This window comes from Sarcophilus harrisii, chromosome 3 (genome assembly GCF_902635505.1).
Source record: "Sarcophilus harrisii chromosome 3, mSarHar1.11, whole genome shotgun sequence".
Taxonomy (NCBI): Eukaryota; Metazoa; Chordata; class Mammalia; order Dasyuromorphia; family Dasyuridae; genus Sarcophilus; species Sarcophilus harrisii.
Window position 1 is genome coordinate 559,634,733 of NC_045428.1, and position 26,068 is coordinate 559,660,800.

The 26,068-nt window shown below is 47.6% G+C and overlaps 2 protein-coding genes across 3 annotated transcripts in view; both read left to right on the forward strand.

Annotated features, from left to right (window-relative positions):
• ASAP3 (ArfGAP with SH3 domain, ankyrin repeat and PH domain 3) overlaps nucleotides 1–9,923 on the forward strand; it is a 65,665-nt gene extending 55,742 nt beyond the window's left edge. For both annotated transcript variants that reach the window (XM_031962622.1, XM_031962623.1), the window contains exons 22-26: nucleotides 1,853–2,063; nucleotides 5,824–6,088; nucleotides 7,123–7,225; nucleotides 8,047–8,190; nucleotides 8,484–9,923. In XM_031962622.1, the coding sequence (XP_031818482.1) occupies nucleotides 1,853–2,063; nucleotides 5,824–6,088; nucleotides 7,123–7,225; nucleotides 8,047–8,190; nucleotides 8,484–8,558 (798 nt within the window). In that variant the 3' untranslated portion in view covers nucleotides 8,559–9,923. The remainder of the gene's footprint in view (nucleotides 1–1,852; nucleotides 2,064–5,823; nucleotides 6,089–7,122; nucleotides 7,226–8,046; nucleotides 8,191–8,483) is intronic.
• A 2,300-nt stretch (nucleotides 9,924–12,223) lies between these two features.
• The window catches only part of TCEA3 (transcription elongation factor A3), a 32,431-nt gene continuing 18,586 nt past the window's right edge, over nucleotides 12,224–26,068 (forward strand). The window contains exons 1-5 of the mRNA XM_031962624.1: nucleotides 12,224–12,436; nucleotides 17,674–17,736; nucleotides 18,992–19,097; nucleotides 22,858–23,002; nucleotides 24,066–24,155. Coding sequence (XP_031818484.1) covers nucleotides 12,368–12,436; nucleotides 17,674–17,736; nucleotides 18,992–19,097; nucleotides 22,858–23,002; nucleotides 24,066–24,155 — 473 coding nt within the window. The 5' untranslated portion in view covers nucleotides 12,224–12,367. The remainder of the gene's footprint in view (nucleotides 12,437–17,673; nucleotides 17,737–18,991; nucleotides 19,098–22,857; nucleotides 23,003–24,065; nucleotides 24,156–26,068) is intronic.

A 26,068-nucleotide genomic window follows, 5' to 3' on the forward strand; every position in this document is an offset into this window, starting at 1 on the left:
ATGAGAATTTTTTTAGGAGTTCTGCAGAAGCAGCAGATGTTACCCTCCAAGGCCAGAAGATTACATTTGACTAAATGCTACACCCAAATTTTACAATAAGGTATTGTAAACACCCCATAAAAGAAAAAGAAAAAACTCAGACTTCTCTGGTATGAAAGAAGGGTCAAAACTTTCTATGTGGATTTTCCAGATTGCAGGGCTCAGGGATGGATGGAAGGGATACTTGTATTCCTAATATGAGGGGTAAACTTTACATAATTTGAGTTGTCCTTAAGTAGAATAGATACCATGAAAAACTACCATGTTGTGTATGAACCTAATTTTTTAAAAGGATAATAAAGGAGTCGTTGGATGAGTAGATGAAGAAGCCCTGTCCTAGAACCAAAAGGAGAACAGAATCACCAGAAGGAAGGGGTTAAGTACTTCCACAGTGTCCAAGGAGTCTAAGGACTGAGGAAGGTCTATTTTGTTCAACAGTTAAGCAATCACTCATTGCCCTGATTCAAGTCCAGTGATGAAGGCAAAGAAGATAGAGTGTCTATGGGCATCTGTCCCTAATAATTTAGCATCCAAAGGAAGGTGGGATATAGGGTGATAGCCTGAGGGGATGGCAGTCAGTGGGAAAGTTTTTCAAGGCTTGAAGAGTGGAAGAGGGAACCTAGCATGTGTTTTTAGGCAGTGCCAAAGGAGTTAGTAGATAATAAAGAGCTCATTGTGAACACAGAGAGTGTGTATTGTCAATATCTAATTATATTTAGTTTAGATGCCATAGTTTCAGAAGGGTATGGGCAAAGAGAGCACATGCAGAAAAGGAGACGTGGCTAGGTTATAGGGCTGGAAAAATGGGCCACTCAGGATCCATCGAGAGTGGGAGGGAGGAGAACGGCTTAAGGGTACAAGGGGAAGGGTCAGTTTTGGTGAAAGGGAGGAGAAAGGACAGGCGAAGGCTCGTAAGAGTTCTGAGGTTTTGAATAGGGGATCCCCTTAATTTTCTTAGTCAAGTGAAAGGCAAGGCCACTTGCCAAGAGGACTGATGGAGGATGTTTCCAGGGAAAGGAGGTGGATATGTGGGGGTTGATATGTGGGATAGAGTTATCTAGGAAGGGTAAAAAGATGGTCGTGTTAAAGTGAGATTGGCTCGTGTGACTTTGGAGTGGTGTGCTCCCTGATTTCCTCCCACACTGTCCAGTTGCTTGGGAATAGGAATGGATGAGGCAGGTGGCCGGACTGGCCCAGGATCGAGCCTTGGCAGAGGGACAAAGGGCAAAAGGATTCAAGGGTAGAAGGGCCTTCATGGTGGAATTGATTAACTAGGTCAGCACTAGCAGGGGAGGGGAGGGAAGGAGACAAGAGAATGTGGTGGGAACGAAGAACAGTTTGAAGAGGAGAGAAGCAGTAGGAGGCAGGGAGCAAGAAGAGGAGACTGTTCAAAGGGGAAGTGTGGAATTCAAGGTCATGGACATAGAACAGTTTTATAAGATAATCTTATGTTCTAAGGCCCTCCCAGCTCTAATATACCATGTTCTAAGGGCCTTCCTAGCTCTGACCTCCTGGGTTCTAAAGGCCCTCCCAGCTCTGACCTCCTGGGTTCTAAGGGCCCTCCCAGCTCTGTCCTCCTGGGTTCTAAGGGCCCTCCCAGCTCTGACATCCTGGGTTCTAAGGGCCCTCCAGGCTCTGACCTGGATTCTAAGGGCCCTCCCAGCTCTGACATCCTGGGTTCTAAGGGCCCTCCAGGCTCTGACATCCTGGGTTCTAAGATCATTTCCTTACACCTGACAGTCCAGGCTCTATTGTCACTCTAACTCTGACATTCTGTGGCTTACTGTTTTTTTTTTTTTTTTTTTTCCCCCAGCGCTGTCCCATCAAGCTCCCAGCCCCAGCTAGGCCTCGATGGGGCTGTTCAGGTTTGGACATAAGCAACAAGACCTATGAGACCATCGTCAGCCTGGGCCCCACGCAGACCAACAACAGAAAAGCCCACACAGAAGAGCTTCCTCCTCCTCTCCCTGTCAAAAGCCCATCCCGGGCCTCCTCCCAAGGTCGGATAGGACATGGGAGTGGAGGTAAGGTAGTCCTCCCTGGTCCCATCTGAACGCTGGGGAAGGGATTAATAATTTCTTAATGGGATTTTTCCCTTTTCTGAGTGAGCATCCACTGTATACCTGTCTCTGTGGGGGAGACAAAAAAATAAGATATTTTAAGCTTTTTGGGTCATTTAAACTTTTGTGTCCTCAAAATCCTGCACACAGAAAGCACTTAATAAATATTTGTTGAATTGAAGCTTTTTTTACTTTACACATTTTCTCCCTTCTAAATCTCTGCATTTAGGGATTTAGGGAGAGACCAATACAAATACAACAAACATATATTAAGTGCCTGCTGTGTGCAGAGCTTCCCCTATTAGATTGGCGGAGGGGGGGGGATAACAAGTTGTGATAAGTCCTGGTCCCTGTCTCTGAGAAGTCCACGTAAGGAGGTAGGACACCAAGAAGAAGAAAAGGTACTTAATGAGAGGAGCCATTCAGCCCAGGATACATCTCTGCAATATCCATACTGTGCAATAGACAAAATCTAAGAATTTAGATTTAAGAATCTAAGATCTCAGCAGCTGACTGTACCAGTCCACACCCTCTCCAATGATAGGAACCTGCTGCCTATGGAGGTGGCCAGTTTTATTCCTTTTTTCTTATACCAGGGCTTCCTCTGCCTCAAGGCAGCTTTCCCACACTGCTCCTGGCTCTGCCCTTTGGAACCAAACAGAATAAGCATAACCTCTTGTCCATATAATAGCCCTGCAGATAACAGAACATGTCTGGCTGTCCCCTTCCCTGGGCCTTCTCCGAGCTGAGCATCCCCCATATCCCCCCATTGTGGGGCCTGATCCCCAGTCCCTCCTGGTACCATCTTGGTTAGCCTCCTCAGGATGTACCCTGATGTATTCATGTCTTTCTTCCAATATGACTGATGGAAATGAACAGGGTGAGACAGCTTGAGCACACACTGTTTACATAAGGGCAGTTCCTCTAAAAGCATTTGGTGAAATGTTTAAATACACATGTAAAATGTTAAGCAATTATCAGAAGTTAGAGAACAAGAGATAGCCCCAGAATCAGATAAACAGTCAATCAGTCAACAAGCTTTTATTATGCACCGAGCTTATACCAGATACTGTGCTAAGTTATAAAAGACAAAATTAAAATTGTCCCTGCCCTCAAAGAGCTTACATTCTAACTGGTGAGAAAATACATATATATGCAGGTATAGATACAAAAATGGACACAAGGTAACCTTGAAGAAGGAATTCTTAACCTGGGAGGCCCACGAATGGTTTTCAAGAGAAGATGTAAAATTGTATCAAAACTAAATTCTATTTTGATTTTGATTAACCTGTAAATGAAATTTGGCATTTCCTTGGATTATGAATTCAGGCAAAAAACACCATCTTGAGAAAGGGTCTGTAGATATCCCCAGACTGTCAAGGAGTCCTTGGGAATAAAGGGAAGGGAATAGGAATAAACACTTTCAGGCACCCACAACTTGGCTAAGTAGTTAATTAATTAATGTGCTAATTAAGCATTTTACAAATGATATCTCATTTGATCTTCCCAACAATCCTGGGAGGTAGGGGCTATTACTACCTCCATTTTACAGTTGAGGAAACTGAAGTGGATTGCCAAGGTCACATAGCTAGTAAGTGTCTGAGGATAGATTTAAACTCTGGTTTTTCTGACTCCAGGTCCAGTGTTCTATCCATTCCACCACCTGGTTTCATTGATCACAAAAACCAGGTGAGAACCCGTGCCTTAAAGTAGTGGTTCTCAAAGTATGATGCAGAGACTCCTTTCAAAGTGTCTACAAATTCAATGTTTTTATTTCTAATATTAAATATCTGTAAATATAACCCACAGAAATCAAAACTCTTTGGACAGATCCTCAATAATTTTAATAGTGTAAAGATACTGAGAACAAAAGTTTGAGAAGCATTTTCTTAGAGGGAAAGGCCCTTACAGATGGGAGGAGGGGGATCAGGAAAGATCTGCTCCAGAACACAGAACTAGATCTGATCCTTGAAGGAAACCAGGACTTTTAAGAGGTAAAGGGCAGGATTAAAACGTCTCTTCCAAGCATAGGTGACAGCCTGGAGGTAGAAGGCAGAGTACAGGCCAGCATGTCTGTTCCTTAGAACGTGCAGACAGGAGTTGTCAGCTAAAATAAAGACAAGTAGAGCTTTAAATGCCAACCAAAGGAGTTCTCATTTGATCCTAGAATCAATAGGAAGTCATTGGATTTAATGAGAAGGGGAGTGACTTGTACTTTAGGAACTGACTTTGGCACACGGAGAGATGAACTGCAGCGAGGAGAGACTCCCATAAGGGACATTGGTCCAACAGCTCCTGGGATAGCCCAGTCAAGAGGGGGCAGATGAAGGTGGTGGCCATGTGAGGGGAAAGGCCCCCCATAAACGATGTTATGGAAAGTAGAAGTGGCATGTTCTGGCCATGGATTGCTTATGGGGGATGAATGAAAATGAAGAATGAAGGTAAAAAGCTGGGGATGGAATAGGGATTCCTCAACAGAATAGAGACTGGGGGGGTGGGAGATGTTGAGTTAAGATGCTTATGGGACAAGTCAAATGTCCAATAGACAATTGATGATTCAGACTTCAAATTTAGGTGAGAGAGACAGAGACAGATACAGTGACAGAGAGAGAGAGAGACAGAAAAAGAGAGGAGAGAAAGACAGAGACAATACTGAGAGACAGAGAGACATTGAGAGAAACAGAGAGAGGGAGGGAAGGAGGCACAACAAGACAGAGAGAGAGTGAGACAGAGAGACATTGAGAGACAGACAGTGACAGAGAGAGAGACAGAGATATAGTGAGACAGAGAGACAGAGACAAGATACTGAAAGGAAAAGAGAGAAGAGATGTTGAAAGAGAGAGTGAGAGAGAGAGAAAATGAGAGAAAGAGAGAAAGACAGAGACATAGAGAGAGACTAGAACTGAAGAGATAAATCAGTCCAACCAAGAAGTGTTTTAAGAGCATGGCAGGGCAAGGCAACCAAACATGCATTAAGTACTTCTGTACTTTAAGCCTTAGCAACATAAATATAATCAAGAAGAAAGGCTTCCATTCTAATGGAGGAAGAAAACACCTGCACCAAAAAAAAAAAAAAGGGGGGGGGGGAACTGAAAAAGGTCAGAAAAACAGAGGGAAAAGGCACTTACTTGGGAGTATAGAGGTGAAATCTGGAGAGTCAGAAACCCATCTCCCAGTTTTGCAGCTTCATTGTCTTCCTTGACCTTCATATTCATTCATCTCACATATCCAGAGAATCCCCACTCTGTATCAACTCAAATAATAGGAGACAGCACATACATTTCAGCTGAATGGTCCCATGATCCTTAGGGTACAGCAGAGGGGGATGGCTCCTTTTCCTTAATTCCCATTTCCACAGATAAAGTTGTGCCATGTTCTGATGCCGATCCATTTGTCAGCCCCAAGAACTTGGGTGGTCCTTTCTGGGTCTTCAGGAACCAGAGTGCGGCACTCACAGAAGCAGATGCCAGGCTGCATCTCCGTGGGGATTGCTTCCCTGGATTCTGGCCCTCGAGCTGGGCTAGAAACAAGACCAGTGGTCTCTAAGTCCTGCCAGTTCCTGGTACTTGGTGGAGCCATTTAGTCAACATTTGGTATTTATGGTGGCAAGGAAAGGAAATAGGGCATGGGATGGGTGGATATATTCTACTATTGATTCACAGTAATATGTTGGCTAAAGGATGAAACATCATCATCATCATCCTTATTATTATTATTTTTACAGATGGCCCAGAAGTTCTCAGCTCGGGCTCAGAACCACCTGGATCCCTGGAGTCACCATCTGTGTTTAGTCCATCCACCTCCAGCATCCCCAGTCCCACAGAAAGTATTCTTACCCGGCCAGCCAGCTGTAGCTCCTCAGGTCCCCGAGGCCCAGGCCAGACCGAGGCCTGTTCAGAGGAAAACCTCTGGGAGGCCTCGGGGACAGCTCATCCTCTCCCATCCTCAGGGACCACCTCTCCTGAGCAGCTTCCTCCAGTCAGGTTCAGGTAAGTAAGGATGAACTTATTCATAGTGTGACACACTGGGCCTATGTTGAAAAATATTTTATTTATTTAGGTTGAAAAATATTTAATTCTAATTTACCCAGTCTTCCCTGCCCAGAATCAGATGATCCATTGATCCAGCATCTAGCATCTGTAGGTGGAAGAAAGCCCTTAACTTTCTCTCCCTGTGGTTGTTACGTATTTCAAGGAAATTAGGGTCCAAGGGGAGCTCCAGAAATTGTGAGATTGGTGATTGGTATTCATACAGTGCTTTGAAGTTTCCAATTTTCTTCTTTGAACCTCACATCAGTCCTGGGAAGTGGGAACTACAATATTAGAGATGCAGAGATTGGAGCCTGTAGCTGCTACAGTTAATAGAAATTAGAAAGAAATTAAATTAATTTAAAAAGAATAGAAAGAAATTCAAATAAGTTCAGATTGCTTTTGGTCAAACAGCTACTCAGAAATCAGAGGTGGTATTTGAACCTGGGTCTTCTTGTACTCTATCCACTGTATCATACTCCTCATGGAGAGATGATAGGAAAGAGGATGGAGAGGGGTTAAATGGGCAAAGAAAAAGGGGGGCTCTGGGTTGTATTGGGAAAGAATTTTGGAGTCAGGAATTCCAAAGATTTTAAGTTTGACCCTGCCATTTATCCTTAGATAAATCTTTTTCGTTTTTTGGGAACTCGGATTCTTCTATAAAATGAGTCGATTAGATTAGATGGCTTCTAAAGTCTCTTCTAATTGTAAAGCCAGTGATCCCAGAGGAGAGGAGGTGGAAGGTTATCCTGTGTTTGGTGAGGGGGAAAGACAGCCATAGTTCCCATCCCCTCAGAAGAGAACTTGTCCTTCTCCCTGTTTGCCTTCACCAGGAATTCCTGGACAAAGACTATGGCCACCCCACCCTGGTCAACGCAGGCTATGACCCGGTCTCCCCATCCCAGAGCTCTCCCCCACCTCCATATTGTGACTTTAAGGGATCTGGCCCTGCCTGACCGTGTCCAGTATCACTTCCATCCCTTCTTGTCTTCTAGCTCAGAGAGCACTCGGTCCTATCGCCGCGGCGGTCGAGGCCTGGAAGACACCCCTGTGGCCAGGCAACTGCCCCCTGGGCCTTTGGCCAGAAGAGCTGTATCGGTATGAAACCTAGAACAGCTTTTTTGGGGAGGAACAAGCTAGGGAAACTGAGGATGGGAGGACTGGAAAATGGAGGGAGTGTGGGGAATGTTCAGTCAAAGTATTGGAGAGATTGAGAATTTGAGGTTTGAGATTTAACAGTTTGTTGTTGGGGTCTGGTCCTGAGCACCCCATTTTAGGAAGGGAAATAATAAACTGGAGAGTTGGAAGGTTAGTTACCACATGGGAGAAACATTAGTCTTGTTCCCTTTGGCCCCAGAGGACAGAACCAGGTCCATAGAATGAGCAGAAGGAGCAGAGACAAATTTGGGATGGATCCAAGGAAAGGCCTCATGACAATGAGAAGCATCCATAAGTGGACCAGACTGCTGTGGGAGGGAAGGCATCTCTGTGGGTGGAGTGGGGATTCTTTAGGAACTATAGGTTGGACTAGATGAGGTCTGAGACAGCTTGATATAATGCATCAAGCCCTGGATCTGCCTCAGATGTTTCCTGGGAAAGTTAAATGCCTCAGTTTCCCCATCTGTAAAATAAGAATAATCAGTTACTTTAGGATTGTGATGGTGAGGAAATGAAAATCTAGGAGAGTATGGAAATGTCAGCTGTTATTAACCTTCCAAATCTAAAATCCTGTCCTGTTTTGGGACTGAGGATAAATTGTTGGAAATTGGGGTGATGGTATTGAGAGTATGAGGTCAGGGTTTGGGTATGGTTGAGGACTGAGCCTTTGGGGACTGGTCTCAGGGTCTTAGGGAGTATTGGGGATGCAGGATCCAGCACCTGGAACTTTCACCCACTTCTTTCCTCCTATACATGCCCAGATCCCCCTTCCCAGCCAGCCCCAGGGGAAATCCAAAAGAACTAAGTCCCTGACAGACGGCCGCATGGAGGACACCCGATCCCTCTCCATCTGCTCCCAGGGGGACGTGAGTGTGGCTCCGTACGCTGAGGATGAACAGAGCTGGGTAAGCCATTCTTGGTGACTTGGGGAGGAGAGAGAAAGCCGGAACTTCAGATATATATATATACATACAGAGAGAGAGAGAGAGAGAGAGAGAGAGAGAGAGAGAGAGAGAGAGAGAGAGAGAGAGATCCATCAGGATTCTCCTGGCACTTTCTGAAAGATTCCTGGTTATATGAGTGAATTGGGGAGAGCAGGGGCTGGCCAGGAGCCCAGGGTGACTGTCAGAAACCCCCAGGCTCAGGAGGTGGGTGGCAGGAAGCTGCAGCCTTGGTTCATTGAAATTTCTTCTCCCAGGATGGCGTCACTGAAGCAGACGGCTCCAAAACTGGACTCCTCTTGGCCAGTTCCGTGAAGCTTTCACAGGACTGACCCCCCCTCCTATACCCTGCCCAGGCTGGGCTTGGGCCATCCCCATCAGAGAAGATCCCTGGCTGGGACTGGGACCAGTGGTCAGCTCAGAGGATCAGCAATCCAGGGGCGTGCTTGGTCCCGGATTCCTCCTGCTGACCACATCCTGGCAGAGGACTCACTCAAACCTGGGGTCATTCTGAGGCAGTGGCAACCAGGGAGGGTTGAGGTGAACTTTCCAGCTGTGTCCAGGATCCCCTATCCTTGGATCTCTGTTTTTGTTTCACCATCGTCACCAGTGTGACAATCCCAGCTGAGAGGCTAGTCTTGGCTAATTTTTTTTTTCTCCCAGCAAGGCTTTGATGGTGGATTCAAGGATAGTTATTGGAATTTGCTATGCCAGACTCTTTCCTAATAGATTAAAAACTGATTCTCTTCCCCATCTCCCTTCCCCTAAGACAAGAACTACACCAACTCCATCAAATATGGGGCTCTTAGGGCTGGGCTCTGTTTTCCCCATCATTTATTCATTTAACAAACATTTCTCTTGACCCTTTTCTTTGTGCTGAACCTTACACAGAGCAATGAACCTCTGCCCTCAGATTTAGTAGGAAAGCTTACATTGTCCAGAAGGTAGGGACTATGTCTCTTCCATCAGGTCCAAGGGAAAAAAAGCCTCTGGGTTCAGAGAGTATTCCGGCTCGGCTGTTTCTGGGGCTGGTCCTCAAACCCTGGCCGTGGGACACTGAAGGTGAAGAAGAAAAAAAGGGGGGCAAGGTTGGAGTTATAAGACAGAAAGGTTAGCCAGAGGTGGGGAAGCAAAGCCAGAGTTCTGTCCCTCACAGCAGAAAATAGGAAGACATTCCCCCAGCACTCAGGTCATAGAGAGAAAGAAAAGAGGAAGGGAAACTAGGAACGTGTGGGTCACCCTTCTCTGAATCCCATCTTCCCCCTCTTCCAGCCAGTCCTGATTTCACCAACTTAGAGTTCTCTTGCCAGGGAGGAAGGAAGGAAAGGGAAGGAGTGGATGTGGGTCGATGTAACCCCAGAAGTAGTGAAGGAATGAATTAAGGATTTCCCCACCGTCTATCCCAGTGTCCAGTATTCTACCATGAGACATCCTTTGGGATCTTAAAGACTTCCGGGTCCCCAAGATCTCCCAGTGAACATTCAGATACTTTTGGAAGGGGGAACAAAAGATAGAAGGGGAGCTTCCTATGAAGCCACTAGGAGAGAGTGGCCACTATGTGGAGATCTGGGTCTCTACACCAGTTACCCTTACAGATGTGGCTGGCTCCCTGCCTCTGGGAGGACTGAGATACTCTCATGTTATTCATCTCAGACTTTTGGTCTCACTGATTTGGAATAAAGACTTTATCATTGTTATTTTTAGTAAATTGTGCTAATTTCATTTGTTAGCGTCACTGATATCTAGAAGGGGCCATCTCTGACTCCGGATGCTAGGAACCCCCCTTTTCTCACAGTAATGGACAGAGTGGGCAAAGTGTTGGGGTGTGGAGGTATAAGCACTGCACCCTGAAGTCAGAAGGCTGAGGTCCCTAGTCTCTGACTCTACCTGAATGTGTGACTTAGGGCAAAAGACTTCTTTCTGACCTCAACTTCCTCATCTGTAAATCGGGAGGATTAGAATGGATGGTTTATGTGGTCCCCTCCACCGCTAACATTCTGTGTTCTCAAGTTAGTCTCAGCTCTCAGAGTTTATTTTCTAAAGCAGTAGTTCTCAAAATTTTTGATCTCATGATCCCTCTACATTCTCAAAAAAGATAGGACTCTAAAGAGCTCTGGTTTTTGTGGGATCTATTCATGTCGGCCATATTAGAAATGAAAATATTTTAGTTTTATTATATGAGCACGTGAGCCCTGGAGAAGGCTCTCAGGATCACACTTTGAGAAGTCCTGGTTAAAGTTCAGGTCCAACATCCCAAGTTCTAAGGGCCCCCCCAGCTCTGACATCCCGGGTTCTAAGGGCCCTCCTGGTTCTGACGTCCCGGATTTTAAGGGCCCTCTCAGCTCTTGGTCTTCTAGGTCCTACCTTCTTTTCTATCTCTAATATTTTTTTATTCTAAGGTCCTTCCCAGCTCTGACTTTCTAAGCCTTAAGGTCCATTTTGGCTGTCATCCTTTATGTTCTAAATCCTCTTAACTCTAACATTCTATCATAGTCTGTGTAGAGGAGCCTAAATTAAAGACAGAGGAAGGCCTAAAGAAAAGGAAAACAAGGTGATTTTTTTTCCCTTTAGGGAATCCCAAACAAGCATTGGCAGAATGGGCCTCCTCAGGGTCCGCAGGGTCTGGTGCTTCCAGACCCAGGTTATTGTGGGGACTGTAACAGGAGCCAGCACAGAGGTGGGACTTTCTGGAGTGTCCCTATTTACTCAGACTGGCCAAAGGAACTAGATAACCCCCACTCCTGTGATCTCATACATTTCTGTAGAGTTCATCTGGCCCAATTGCCCATTTAATGGAGAGGAAACTAAAGCAAAGGAAGGAATGTGCCTAAAGTTCCATATGGCAAAACTAGTGACCCCAGGTCCCTCCCATCCCCAAAGTGTCCAGGAATGTTCCACACTCCCATGAGTCTGCACATAGTGGTGGGAAGCCTGGCATTGCTGGAGCTCCCATGATCGATAATGGCACGAGCCAGGGCTCAGACTCTAGGGCCTAATGTCTTACCAAGGGGGAGAGCCTGTAGACTGGATCACTGGGGTGCCTTCTACCTTTAGTCCTACAAAAATTCAGTCAGGAAAATACCGGGCACCTTCCAGCTCACAGGATAGTCAGAGAACTCTAGATGGACGGTTGTAGTTCCTCCTGTGCTGTGTGGGACTGGGTGTCCTGGGAAAGATGGGGGTGTAGGTGGGAAGCTGGATTTTCATTCTGCTTTTGTCCCAGACCTCAGCTTCTACTAGATGTGTTAGACTGTGTGTGTGTGTGTGTGTGTGTGTGTGATTGTATGTGTGTGATTGTGTGACTGTGTGTCTGATTGTGTGATTGTGTGTGTGTCTTGGATTCCTAGAATCAGGGATGTGTATATATATATATATATATATATATATGCATATCCTGGACCTCTGGAATCAGTGAGTGTGTGTGTGTGTGTGTGTGTGTGTGTATTTTGGACTCCTAGAACTGGGGGGTTACCCTGGACCCAGGAGTTGGGGGGTATGTGTGTATATCGGGGACCCCTATAATCAGAGAGTGTGTGCTTATCTTATACCCCTGGAATCAGTGAGTGAGGGTGTGTGTGTCCTGGTCCCCTCAGGCATTCTCCAAAAGTCCATGGACTTCTCAGAATAATTTTAGATGCCTAAAGTAAATCCGTAGGGTCACAAAGGAAACCAATTCCCGGGAGATGCGGATGTTAATTCCCCCCTCGCTAAACGCCCGGAGCTGCTGAGGTCTACCCACGGGCTCGGGGCGATGCTCTCCCGGGCTCCCTCCAGCCCCACACCCATGACCCTGGGAACCTTCCAGCGCCTGCCCCCAGCCCCCGCCCCAGTCCCGGCCCCCGCCCCGCTGGGGCAGGCTGCAATCTTTGCCCTCCTTAGTCCTTGAAGCCTATAATTAGCCTCCCCTCGCGCAGGCCGGGGAGGCGGGGCGGAGCAGCCCAGTGGGCCCCGGGAGCTCCGCCCCCCGCCGGGCCCGCCCCCGCCCCGCCCCCGCCCCGCCCCCTTTGCTGGGTGTCTGTGCTGAGCTGTCAGCCTTGGCCACGGACCTGGGAGCCCGACGGAGGCAGAGGACCCCCTGGCCGGGCCCGGGCCACATCGCCGTCCTCCCGCGGCCCCGCGAGCCCGGGCAGAGGCCGCCAGCATGGGGCAGGAAGAGGAGCTGCTGAGAATCGCCAAGAAACTGGATAAAATGGTGTCCAGAAAGCACACGGTGAGCTCTGGCTGGGTTAGGCGGGGAACAGCCCCCCAGGGCCCCGGCCCGGAGCAGAGCGAGGCTCCCCGACGTGGGGCCGTCCCGACGTGCGGCCGAGAGCGGCGCCCGAGCCGCCGCGGAGCCGGAGCAGCCCCCGGAGCCGCCGCCGCAGCAGCCGCCCCAACCCCAGCAGCAGCCTCGGACCCCCGGACCCCGAGCGGCGCCGGACAGAGCAGAGCGGAGCAGCGCAGAGACCCTGGCTCCTCTGCCCTGCCCTGCCCTGCCATGCCCTGCGCCGCGCCGCCACGCCGCCTGCCTCGACCCCCGGACCCCGCCCGGTTGCCGCTGCTCTGGAAACTTTCCCTGCCCTCGTGGCGGGCCGGGGGTGGGGGGGAGCGGGAGTGGAGGCGCGGGAAGACGCGAGGAGGGAGGGGCGGGAGAAAGGGCGCGCGCGGGCTAGAATGGAAGCCCCCGGAGGGCAAGGACTTTGTTTCGCTTTTGTTAGCCTTGCCTGCAGCTCCGGGCCTGGCTTCTGTAGTAGGCGCTTAATAAATACTTGTTGGTTTGCATTGGATCGGGATGGGAGGGGGGAAGGGCGAGGGGAGGTGCGGCGGGAAGGGGGAGGGAGGCCCTGGGGCTCCTCTCCGACTCTAGCCCCGGGTGGGGCCTCGGGCCGGGGGCCATAGTCGGGCCTGGGGGCCGGGGAAGGGCAGAACAGGTGCTGGGCAGATAAAGCTTGTTCGGTCGGGGCCCCAGCCCCCGTCCTAGCTGGGGGTGGCGGGACGGGGGGAGGGGGGAGGCCCGGCTGGGCTGGGCGCGGGGCCAAACGGCTCCGAGCCGCCCGCCCGAGAGGCTGGAGCAGGCGCGGGGAAGCAGGAAGAAAGTTTCTATCCCTGGGGGGAGGGGCGTGGAGCTAGCCGGGCTGGGGGAGGGGCTGAGGAGGGGGTGGTAAGGGAAAGGGGAGACAGAGATTCCTTTAGGGGAAGTGAGCCGGGCCCTTCCCCCACCTCCAGCCCGCGCGTGCACACACACACACTCACACGCACACAAACTCCCTCCCTCCTTTCTTTTCCCCTCTCCCCTCCCAAATTTGGAGCCAGACGGAGCGGGAGCCGCGCTGCGGCCCAGCTGGGAGTTAATGTTTGACTTTCCATCTGCTCTTTGCCTCGGCTCAGACAGCCAAAACAAACTTGGCCGGAGCTGTAGCGGGCCGGGGGCCGAGCTGGGGGCTCCCGGAGGCCCCAGCCAGGGGCGGGATGGAACTGAGCAGAGAGGTCCTTGGGTCAGGGGCCCTAGCGCCCCACCCGCTTCTTTTGGGGAAGGGGGTGGAATCTCACTTGGCAACAGGCGGCGAGCTCTGCGGAGCTCCGCCAAGGCGGGAACTCCCTCTTTGTCAATTTCCTCGGGGTCCCTAGGAGGGGCCGGGGAACGAGGGAGCTCTGGACGAGCTGGGAATCCTTCAGCCTAGCCTGGATCCCACTACGTGTCAGCACCCACGGAGGGTGGGGTCTGCTCTGGAGGCTGGAAAGAGGAAGGAGGGGTAAAGTTTCCCACAGTAATAAGACCCAAGTTCCACCACGTTGCAGCTCCGGCTCCAAGTCGGCTGTTGGTAGAACGTCTGTACCCAGACACTCTCAAACACGTCCACCCCGTCCTAGCCCAAGCCCGCCTTTTCACCCGCCTAGCCGTCTGCCGCACTCGTTTCATAAAGAAACAATCTGAATTGGAAGGTTGTCTACCTTGGAGGCAGTTGTGATCGCTGCCGGAGTCCTAGAAAAGGGGGTCTACACCGGCTGTCTACCTTCTCACCGCTTGTCCCATTTATTACAGGTCATTTACCCCAGCCTCAGTTTCCTCCTCTGTAAAGTGGGGGAGTCGGGTATTGAACTAGATGGTCTCCACTTTTATTTCATCGTACTACCCTTCACCTCTCTGCTAGTCCAAAGAAGCACAGTCTTGCCCTTTTGTTGGTCCGAGGCTAGGGATGCACTCCCAGATCTGCCTCAGAGATCCTTCAAAGCTCAATTTAATCTGAAGCTTCTCTTAATATCCTCAGGTGTGAGTGCTTAGTCCTTCCTTAAATTACCTTGTATTTACTTGTAGGCCATATTTCCTACTAGGCTTGTAAGTAATAGAGACTTTTTGTACGTCTAGGCTCTGATTATTATGTATATTATACGTATGTATACTTATGTAGACACGGGTATACATGGCGAGGGTTTTCTTGGGGAGAGCTTTTTACAGAAGTCCCTCTGTGGAACCCCGCTCACTAATGCAGATGTACAACTCCTTGGTGAAACTCTCACAGCCCAGCCTGCCCTTGAGCCTAACTCTCTCTGACTTTCTGAGGACCCCCTAGCCCTTGTTTACCTTAAACACTGTAGCTGTTGAATTGAACTGAATAAAACATGAAATCTTATGGGGGGAAAGTGAAGCAAAATTCTGCTTCAGAAAGTGCTGGCTCCCAATGCCGCAGGATTCAGGTCAGTGGGATGGAATAATAATTATTAACTGACATTGATGTAGCACATACCTGAACTCGTTAAGAGGCTCAGTAGCTCTGTGAGGAGACAATACAGATATAATTTTCATTTTATGGATGAGGAAAGTGAGGTTCAAAGGTAGGGATTGAATGGGATCTGACTCTTTAGCCTGACATTTTAAAAGTTTCAGTGTGACCAGCTAATGAGGATGCTTTCAAACCTCTGGTTGTTTCCCAGCTTTTAATTGAGGAGGCCTGGAGTTTCATTTATGCCCCACAGTCACAGTGAGAAATAACTGTGGTCAAGCATTTGGTCCCCAAGGAGGTATTTTCGTATGAAAGCATCTCAGTCCACTGAGCAGGGTGAGGTGCGAGGAAAATCCTAATTGGTGTTCCCCGTACAATGCAGCCTTTATATAGTCTGCAGGACTCAATCAGTCTCATTATAAGCCCTTACGTTTACCTTGGCCAGGGCTTCTGGGTCTGGTCCCTCCAAAGGCCTGGCCAATTCAGCAGTCACGAAATTCGTCCAGACTTTACTTTTCCACTCGTCAGCCCATGTCTGCCTTGTGGTCTTTTTACCATCAGGTTGGCATTAGAGAATAAAATGTTCCCGGAGCCATCCGTTTGACATGAAGCCAGGTCTTCTCATCCCTCCTCCCAAATATCCCCTATACCACTGCCAGAAGTTATTTTCCTTGTTCATAGATTTGGCTGTGCCATTTTTCTAATCAATTTACAATTTACAATCAAATTCCTGGCTAAACTTTACTAGAATAAAATTCAGACTCTACTTGGTATGTTAATACTTCAGCTTATTCTGAGCGTCAACCGGGGTGTTGCTCCAAGGCCCTTGTATGTCTGTCTCATGTGTGTCCTCTGCCTTTTCTCACTTTCTCCTTTTTCTTCTCATTCACATACATACACCCTTTATCCACAAGGAGCCTAATTCCTGTAGGGCCTTTCCTGGTCATGTTTCTATTGAAATAACAACTCATGCTCTGGGCTTTAGCACGTTTGCCTTGTTCCCCTCTTTAATTACCTTTTCCCAGTAGATTCACTATCACATTTTCAGACATTTTTCAGTTGTATTCATCACATTGTTTTTTTTTGCACGGGAAGCACCTTTGCAGCATCCAGGATCTGGGTTCCAGTATTCTGGCCAAATGACCCTAACCGTTTTACTTTAGGCAATTCTGTGGCAGTGCTCTCAGCCTGTATTGATGGAAGGAGCTCTTTCTGCCAGTTACAACACAGATTTAATGTATCTGTGCATGACTCCCCCTCTTCCCCAACCCCAGAAGGGATAGATTGTGTCTCATCTAAACTTTGTATCTCTCCTAGTACCTAAAGGATCTGAATTTAGTGTGGATACTTAATAAACATTAACTTACCTAGTCACCCACATCCAGAAATTTAGCTACATATGTGAACTGAAGTCATATACATATATGTGCCTAAGTCACATGGGACAGATACAATTTTGTCATTATTTCCATGAGTTAATTTGAGAGACACAGAGCAAGTGGTTTCTCTGAGACTCCCATTCCAGCTCTGCCAAATGAGGGGGCTGGGCCAGATGATCCTCTAGGTTCTAGGGCTAGTAGGTTTAGAATTAGGAGAGAGAACATTTTAGTTCAGACTTTCCATCTCATACATGAAATTCACATTCTTCCTAGCTCTGACATGTTAGGCCTTAAAATCTTGTGTTCTCTGGTTAGCTCTGACCTTCCATGTTCTAAGATCCCTCCCATTTCTATGTTAAGATCCCTCCCAACTCTGACATTCTGTGTTCCAAGGATCCCCCATTCTAACATTCTGGATTCTAAAGGTCCTCCCAGCTCTGACATTCTGTGTTCTAAGGCCCCTCTCAGACTTGCCATTCTGTACTTCAAAGTTCTTTTCTCATATGATTATTATATAGTCTTTTTTAAGCTCTTTTAATGATAGTTACTCTGAAAATGGTTGGAGGTCCTCTGAGAGATTCCTTAGACTAAGTTCCAAGTAGCCCAGTTTAGAAAACGACATAGAGGTTATCAAGCATGCTTGACAACCTCTATGTCGTTTTCTAAAATAAAATAGAAAAAGCTGTACTCTGGGCTGGGAGCTGTGGTTCAATGTTAGCCAGAGTTCCAGAATGTCCTTTTGCTATTCCCATGGATCTATCCTTTGAGGGAGAATACATTCCATCCCACTTCCACAGAGCACCGTAGATCTAAACTGGAAAGGAGAGCTCAGGGAACATCTTGTATAACCTTTTCCACATGAGGAACCAGGCCCAGAAAAGGCTTGCTCAAGGTCACATAAGTCTAATCCTGAATTAAAAGCAGGATTTATATGCTCAGGGCATTTGATAACCTTTCACATGCTTGAAGATAGTTATTATTTCTCTGTTCCCCTGTATTCCCTTGTTTTCAGAAATTGCCCAATCCAGTCCCTTCAGTTGAGGAACAATGAGGTAGGATGGGAGAAGACTAGATTTGGGAATCTGGAGACGAGTTGGGATTCTGACTCTTGAAAAGTCACTAGCTTCATATTCCATGAGATGTCTTACAGCTTTGGCATTCTGACCTGTAAAGTGGGAATTACATTTACCCTAACCACCTCTATAGATTGTAAGGAAATGTTATTGAAATGGTGCTTATTACAGATGGGGAAACTGAGGCTCTTTCCCACTTACCCCATCTTTCTATTTTATCTTACTTGTCTATAAGGTAATTTAAAATTCACCTAGGGTCAGGGTACATAATACTGACTCAGTGCTCTCCTTCAGGAAGGAGCCCTGGATCTCCTGAAGAAACTGAATGGCTACAAGATGTCAATCCAGTTACTGCAGGTGGGCAGTTTTTGACAGGGCTAGACCCTGGTTTGGGGGACCTTGCTGGGGAGAGCCTGGGAGAAGTAGAGACATTTCAAGAAAAAACAGTGGGGAGGGGAAAAATAGAGGGGCCCTGCATAAGAGATCCTGGGAGAGGATAGAGGCAGGAAGGGCCTGGGTAAGAGAGATCCTGCAAGGCATCATGTTTGGGGGCCCCTACAACAGAGAGCCTGGGTAGAAAGTACTTTATATAGGGGAGGAGGGAAGATGATTGCCATGATATATTCTATTTGGAGGATCCTACAAGTGAATGGCCCTCTAGGAGGGATTCTGGGTAGAAAGAGCCCTTTAGAAAGTCTTGAGCACCCTCTATGTTGAAAACTGGGTGAGATCCTGGGAACCTAGTCCCTAAAGGAAAATTAGCATCAGAATTAGGCTTTCCCAGGTCAGGTCCTTTCCAGGGGAGGTCAGAAGCTCCATTTTTTTTTAAACACTGCACCCTGTCCTTCCCCAGTCTGGCCCCACACAATAGGGGCCAGATTTTCCTGGGAAGCCCCTTTGTTCTCAGAGCCCTCCTTTCCAGGCCCACTCTTTAGCCCCAGGACAGTATTTCTAAAGGGATATTGTTCTTGCCATCAGCTCTGTCCTGTGGATGACTGCAGACAAGTCTTGGTTAGTGCTGGGGTCAGGCCTTTAGTTATTGTTGCGAGGTCAAGCCTTCAATCAGGGCTCATCAATTAGGAAGGATTTATTGATCATTTAGAAAGTAGTAGGCCTTGTGCTCAGTGCCAGGGATACGAAGCAGAAAAAGAAAAAATCCTATTATTTCTCCCAGGGGAATGTAGACTCCTGGTTTTCAAGAAACTTGCATTCTGCTGTGTGTGTTGATAGACAATCATAAGTTAAATTTAGGGGGATGGGAGCACTAGCAATGGCAGAGATCATGCAGGAAATTGCCCCTAGCAGCACACTTGAAGAAAATTAGGATTCTAATAGGCAGAGTAAGAAGGGAGCTCATAGTGGACATGGTGGGAACAGCCTGTGCAGAGGCCCTGAGGTGGGATATTAAGGTCCAGCATCTCAGTTATTGCATAGATTGGGGGTCAGAGTTTTAGTCGGTGTTCACACCTGGAGATGGGAAGGTAGGGCAGCTATTTGAACGGATCTTCTCCAGCCTTAGGGAGAATCTTTTCTCAGATACTTGTTCCAGCTTCGCCCTAGGCAGGGCCCGGGCAGAGCCTGGAGGCTATTCCTGAATTTCTTGTTCTTCCAGACCACCAGGATTGGGATTGCTGTCAATGGGGTCCGGAAGCACTGCTTGGATAAGGAGGTGGTGGCGCTGGCCAAAATTCTCATCAAGAACTGGAAGCGGCTCCTGGGTGAGGGAAGCTCTGGGTACACCCACCATCTGGGGTCAGAACCCCTCAGTCCCTGGCGGGGCTAGGGCCCTCAGACTCCCTAAGGGCTCCTGCACAGAGCTCACTGAGACTTAGGGACAGGGCAATCTCTTCTACTTATGTTATTGGTTTAAAAATTGGGATTAGTTCTCCCTTGTAGCCAAGTAGGTACATACAAACCTGAGTAGCTAGATGGGACAATGCATAGGGTCTCAGGCCTGGAATTAGGAAAAATCATCATTATAAATTCAAATCTGAACCCTGACAGATCAGTTAACTCTGCCTCAGTTCCCTCATCTATAAAATGGGAATGATATCCCTTAGAGCAGGGGTCCTCAAACTTTTTAAATAGGGGGCCAGTTCACTGTCCCTCAGACTGTTGGAGGGCCAGACTATAGTAAAAATAAAAGCTTTGTTTTGTGGGCCTTTAAATAAAGAAACTTCATAGCCCTGGGTGAGGGGGATAAACGTCCTCAGCTGCCTCATCTGCCCCGTGAGGCCGTAGTTTGAGGACCCCTACAGAGGGTTGTTATGAGGATTAAATGAGATAATATTGCAAAACATTTATTAAAATTTTATTCATTATGCTCTGGGGCTTTTCAGAAAACAACAGAGACCCCACCTCCCCATATTGCAGATTGGTTTCCCATCCAAGCACTAACAGTCATGATGAGGTTGGCCATACACTTATATATAGACACAAAAATCCACATGTGCCTTGTACAACAAATAAGCTCATGATCACACACCAAGAACCGTAATTTGTTGTTATTTAGCCTCTTTTCAGTTGTGTCTGATTCTTGGTGAGCCCCCTGGGGGTTTTCTTGGCAAAGACACTGGAGTGGTTTGCTGTTTCCTTCTGATGCTCATTTTACAGGTGGGGAAACTGAGGCAAACAGAGTTAAGTGGCTTGTCTAGGGTCATACAGCTAGAAAGTGTCTAAATGTCAGGTCTTTCTGACTCCAGGCACAGAGTTCTATCCATTGAAGGCCAGAGCCATAATTAACAAAGGGAGAAGGGGCCACAGGACCATACAGTAATCTTTGACTCCCACTCCCCCCCACCCCACCCCCGCCAGGTTCGAGGGGAGGGGGCTGGACTGCCCAATACTTTTTCTTTTTGTACTCAGTTGAAAACATCCCTCGTTATAATTCTGTGGGGTCCCTCAAGCATACAGGACAATTTTTTCCAGGTTCCTCAGAAAACAGATTATTTAAGATCAAGTTATCTACAGCTATAATATTAACATTTTTTTATCACAGGCTTCTGAAATGAAAGTATATTTATCAGGGGCAGCTAGGGGGTGCAGTGGATGGAGCACCAGCCCTGAAGTCAGGAGGACCTGAGTTCAAATCTGGCCTCTGACACTTAACACTTCCTAGCCGTGTGACCCTGGGCAAGTCACTTAACCCCAATTGCCTCAGCAAAAAATAAAAAAAGAAAGAAAGAAAAAAAAAGTATACTTATCCCCATTTTAAAGGTGGAGAAAATCAAGGCTCCAAGAAAACTTGAGTCTCTTTGAGATGAAATGGACTGCCAGAGGTCACAAAGACTTCGGTCCAGGCTTTTTATTGTCCTCTAATGGGCTGCAGACCAGGAGCAGATTAAGAGCAGATGATGTCCTGTGGTAGCACATCCTTAAATGACATTCCCTGTCCCCCTCTGAGCCATTATTTCCAGTACAGTTTGTGATGAGGATGGAGCTTTTGGGGTCTCTCCAGCTTGCAGGCCCCGAACAGGGAAGGGAGGCCCCTTCCTGCCTGTACCTTACTCTGCTCCCGGCTCTCTTGGTGTTCCTCTTCCTAACACCTCCTTGAATCATTTCATTGTTTATTAGTGCAAGAGTGTTTAGGCTGCTAGGAGAGTGAGAAAATCCCCGTATGTCAGTGTAGCTGCTCTGAAACTGGTCAGATGGACAAAGAGCCGACCATTATGGAATATTAGGCCCAGACTGTGGGTTAGAGCCACAAAGGTGGAGACAAAGCAGGTTCTGCCCTCCGAATGGGAGGCAATAGGGGGCATGCCGACAGTGACGGCTTCTGTGGAGCTCAGGCATGACTCTCACCCTGGACAAGTCAGCCTCTGTTTCCTGATCTGTAAAATGGGAATAATGAACGTGAGGACCAAACGAGAGAATGTGTAAAGCCCTTGGCCAGCCCTCCAGTGCTATACAAATGCCAGCTAGTGTTTTCACGGGAACAAAGAAAAAATTCACTTGGGTGTGTATGTGAGTTTGAGAAAGGGGGAGTAAAATCAGGGAGATGGGAGGGAAAGTCAGCCTGGAAGGATTTTAACAGGGAGGTGAAGGTTTAGATCAGTCAGCTCTCCCTCTCCATCTCCAGTTGGGAACTGATGAGAGCGTGAAGACAGAGGTCATTCAGCAGACCTCCCAAGGGTCCCGGCCTTATCTAGCTTACCCACTCCCCTCCAGGGCACCCTTTTCAGATAGACCAGGCTTTGCCCCAGCCTGCTGACACGCCCACTCTTAACTTAGAGGATCTGCCGCAACCTTGCCAGCTGCTGATCAGCACGGTGCCCGGCACATAGTAGGCACTTAATAAATGCCAGTTTCCTTCTTTAACACAGGCCTGGCACATAGTAGGCACTTAATAAATGTTGGTTTCCTTTGTTAGCACAGTGCCTGACACATAGTAGGCATTTATTAAATGCTTGTTTCTTTTTTTTTTTCTTAGCACAGTGCCTGGCGCATAGGAAGCAATTAATAAATGCTTTTTTTCCCCTTCCTATACCACTTTTCCCATCTGTTTCCTCCCCATAATGACCTTCCTCCTTTTCCTCTCCTGAGGTCCATAGTTCTTACTTGGGCCAGCTTGGTATGATAGCTAAAATGTTTGGAGTTGTTTAAAGTTTGGAAAAGGACTTTCCAAATATCTGGTCTTCCAGACCACCCTGGGCTGTAGGTGCTGTTATCCCCATTTTACAGATGAGGATATGGAGGCAGGCTTGCCTGAGCTCATAAGGTCTGAGGTGAGGTTTGAATTCAGGTTTTTAGCCCCTGAGCCAATTAACTGCTTCCCTATCAGGCCTTCCAGGCTCCCAGAATCCCGCCTGCCTTGTGAGCCATTCATTGCTCGTGTTCCCCTCCTCATCTTGGACAACTTCAGAGGGAGGCCGGATGACTTCCGACATCACAGGACAATGGATTTAGGGCCAGAAGGGCCTTTGTTTCACTGAGAGGGACACTGAGGCACGTGGAATCCAACTGAGATTTTCTGGGTTTCTTGGCCTTTTGGCTTCTGCATTGGAGAGCAATGGGTATATTTCTAGGCTGTAAAATTGTATCAGCTCTTGGATGATTTTTAAGTGTCAAGGTTGGGGTTATTTATCTCCTAATTAGAAGGGGACCTGAGATTCATCTCTCCTGTCTCCGGTCCTCGGGACTCTCCGGCCCATAGTAGGCCCCTGACTGCAACTAGAATAACCGCTACTTGTCCCAGGCAGCTCCCCCACCCAGGCCAGTTTTTAGGCCCTGACTTAGCCCATGAACTTGGGGAGTCTACATGCATCCAGGAATGGTGACCGCTAGGGGGTGCTTTCTGTCTGCTGAGCAGTTCCATCCCTAGCTAGCTACTTCCATCCCCTGACCACAGCATCCCCATTCCCATTGCCACAGTGGGAAAACTGAGGCAGTGAATTCATTCCACAAACATCAAGTGCCTTCTGTAAAGATGGCTGTTTGAGACGCACCAGTGAGGTGACCCTGCAGTCTGTTTCCTTCCAGATGCCCCTGAGACCTCCAAAAAGGAGAAATCGATGGAAAGAGAAAAAGAGAAGAAGAAAGAGCAAGGGGTTGACCTTCCTGAGTGGAAACCACTGGGGGCTTTTTCCCCCCAGAACAAAAGCCCGGGGGAAGAAGGAAAGGACAGGTATGTGACCAGGAGGGGTTCCATGAGACCGCTGTGGGTGTCTCAGTAATTTGCACGCCCGCCATCACTTCTGATACTGATCTACTCTTCTCTTTCTTTGTTTTGACTTTCCCTGATGGAGGTATCGAGACCCTATTTGTATCCCATCACTGTCCGTGCTGGACCAGCACGATATGGGGAGAAACCTACTAGATTTGGAAGCGAGCGATCTGTATTTGAGTTCTAACTTTTGCTTCCTTTATGGCTCCTTTGTGACTCCATTTCCTTCTCTGCACAATCAGTTAATAATATATTGTCCGATTCACTGACTGAAATTATATTATTATAATAATTGCTATTATTATCTATACATCTTATCCTGATCGCTTTAGCTTTAGGAATGGGTCAGTTTCCTTCTCTGACAAATCAGATAATAGTGCTATGCCGCTTGGATTCACTGACTTATTATGAGTTCTTGCTATTATTTTTCTCAGCCCCCAGCCACTTATCTATACATGGTCACTTCAGCTTCAAGGAATGGCCAGTTTCCTTCTCTGACAAATCAGATAATACCGTACTGCCCTATTCATTGGCTTATTATGAGTTTTTGTATTATTATCTCTCAGAGCTCCCAGTCATTTAACTTTAGCTTCAGGGAATGGGTCAGTTTCCTTCTCTGACAATAATAGCACCTATCCTGCTTGATTCACTGATTTATTATGACTTTTTGCTGTTATTATTTACACACCTTATCCTGGTTACTTCAGTTTCAAGGAATGGGTCTTCCCGGAGGTAAAACCTATAGGCCCCACCCCACCTAACATTCAAGGAGGTAGGACCTAAGGGATGGGGACTGGATCTATGGATAGAGAGGGACATCCCAAGTAGGAGCTCCCCCACCAGTACAGATTGGCACCTTCTCTGTGACTTTATAGCACTAGATCGGCGTCTGTATGACTTGTCCAGGGTCCTACAGCCAGTGTGTCTTGGGGTAAAACTTGAACCCAGGACAGCGATCTCCCCACCATCCAATGCTGGGGTCATCTTATAAAGCGCCTCACCCCAGATTTCTCGGTTCTTCCAGGAGAGACTCTTCAGAGTCGGGGTCTTCCTCCACAGTCTCCTCCCCATCTTTTTCCTCTTCCTCGTCTCCTCAGAAGAGACCAGTGGAAAGGTAGGTACCGTATTCCCCGCCAGGATCCCCCATCAATCCTTTTCTGTTCCCTTGGGGGGTGACAGAGGCTTCTGGAGCTGGACAGCTCAAGACTGGGCGCCCCATAGGAGATCTGCCCAGGGAAGGGCACAGGGATCAGACCTAGACGCCCCTGAGCTCCGGACAGAGGGTACCCCTCTGGAGAAGTGCCGGCTATTACTGTATTGTATCACAGCTGTTTGTCAGTCTCTTCATGACCCACTTTGGGATTTTCTGGGCAAAGATCCTGGAGTGGTTTGCCATTGCTGCTCCAGTGGATTAAGGCAGACTGGGTGAAGTGACTGGGCCAGAGTCACACAGCTCCTAATTGTCTGAGGCTGGATTTGAACTCATGAAGTTGAGTCTCCCTGATTCCAGGCCTGGGCTCTGTGCACTGTGGCGCCCCTAGTGGTCCAGAGGTGTGTTATCTGTTCTACTTTGGAGAGCCTTTGCTTTGAATCACAGAGCCAGTGCTTCCTTGTGGCCTCTAGGATCAGGTACAAGCTCCTCTGTTTGCCCCTTACAGCCTTTTACAATCCAGTTTCGACCATCCTCTCTTCCTTCTTTTCTTTTTTCTTTCTTTCTTCCTTTCTATTTCTTTCACCCTTTTTTCTTTTCCTTCCTTCCTTCTTTTTTCTTTCTTTTTATTTCTTTCATCCTTTTTTCTTTTCCTTATTTCCTTTATTTTTTCTTTCTTCCTATTTCTCTCTCCCTTTCTTTTTTCCTTCTTTTTTTTCTCTATTTTCTTCTTCCTTCCCTCCTCCTTCTAACCCTTTCTCCTTCCTGCCTTATTCCCTTTTTTCTTTCTTCCTTTCCTTCCATCCTTCTCCAGCCTGTAGCACAGCACTCAACCCTTAACAAGTACCTGGCAAATTGAATTCAGCTCACTTGGCTTTCTAGCCCTCAGTTTCCTCCTTTGTAAAATGAGGATGAACTGGATGACCTCTGAGCTTCCTTCTAACTCCAAGTCCACGGAGATGCCTTAATTCCCTCAGTCATCCCTCAGCATCCCTCTTTTTGTCTTCCCATTCCATCCTTTTCTTCTGGATTTGGCTTTGGCCATGGGAGAGTCAAGGCAGAAGTCAGGACCACATGTTAACAGGGACACGTCCTGTGTCCAGGTGGCCTCCCTCTCTTGGTGGCTTTAGGGGGTGTTTTGAGCCTATTGAAGGGGAGATGGTTTCTGCACAGGGGCTTCGCCACTAGTCTTGCCCCCTCCCCTCTCTTCTCTACGTCAGTCAAACTCACTGCTGGCATTCAGCCCACAGCACTGGAGGGCAGCCCAATCTAAATGGAAATGTAATTAGGAAATATGTAACAAAATAAATTAAAATACTGTAAATCATGGATAATGTTAATATGTGGTTTTCTGAGCTACCCTATGGTTAGCTAGGCCTGGAGTCAGGAAGATCTCAGTTCAAATCCGGCCTCAGACACCAGATGTGTGATCCTGGATAAATTATTTCACCCTGTTTTCCTCAGTTTCCTCATCTGTAAAATGAGTTGTAGAAGGAAATGGCAAATCCCTCTAGGATCTGAACCAAGAAAACCCCAAATGTGTCGTGAAAAGTTGGACATGAACAACCAGTTGATATGTGATCACGGCTATGATTCTATAAAATTTGATCCCACCACTTTATACTGGTGCCAAAATAATTTTCCTTAAGTCAAAATCCCAGGACAGAGCCAAGATAGTGGGGAAAAGGCAGTAATTTACCTGAACTCTCCCTTCAAACACCTTTGAATAATTCCATAAAACAATTTCTGGAGCAGTGGAATCCCATAAAAGGACAGGTTGAATTAATTTTCCAGCCAAAGACAACTTAGAAGGTCAGCAAGAATGGTTTGTCACACCTGAGTAAGAATGGAACACAGAATAAAAAGCTATTAAAAAA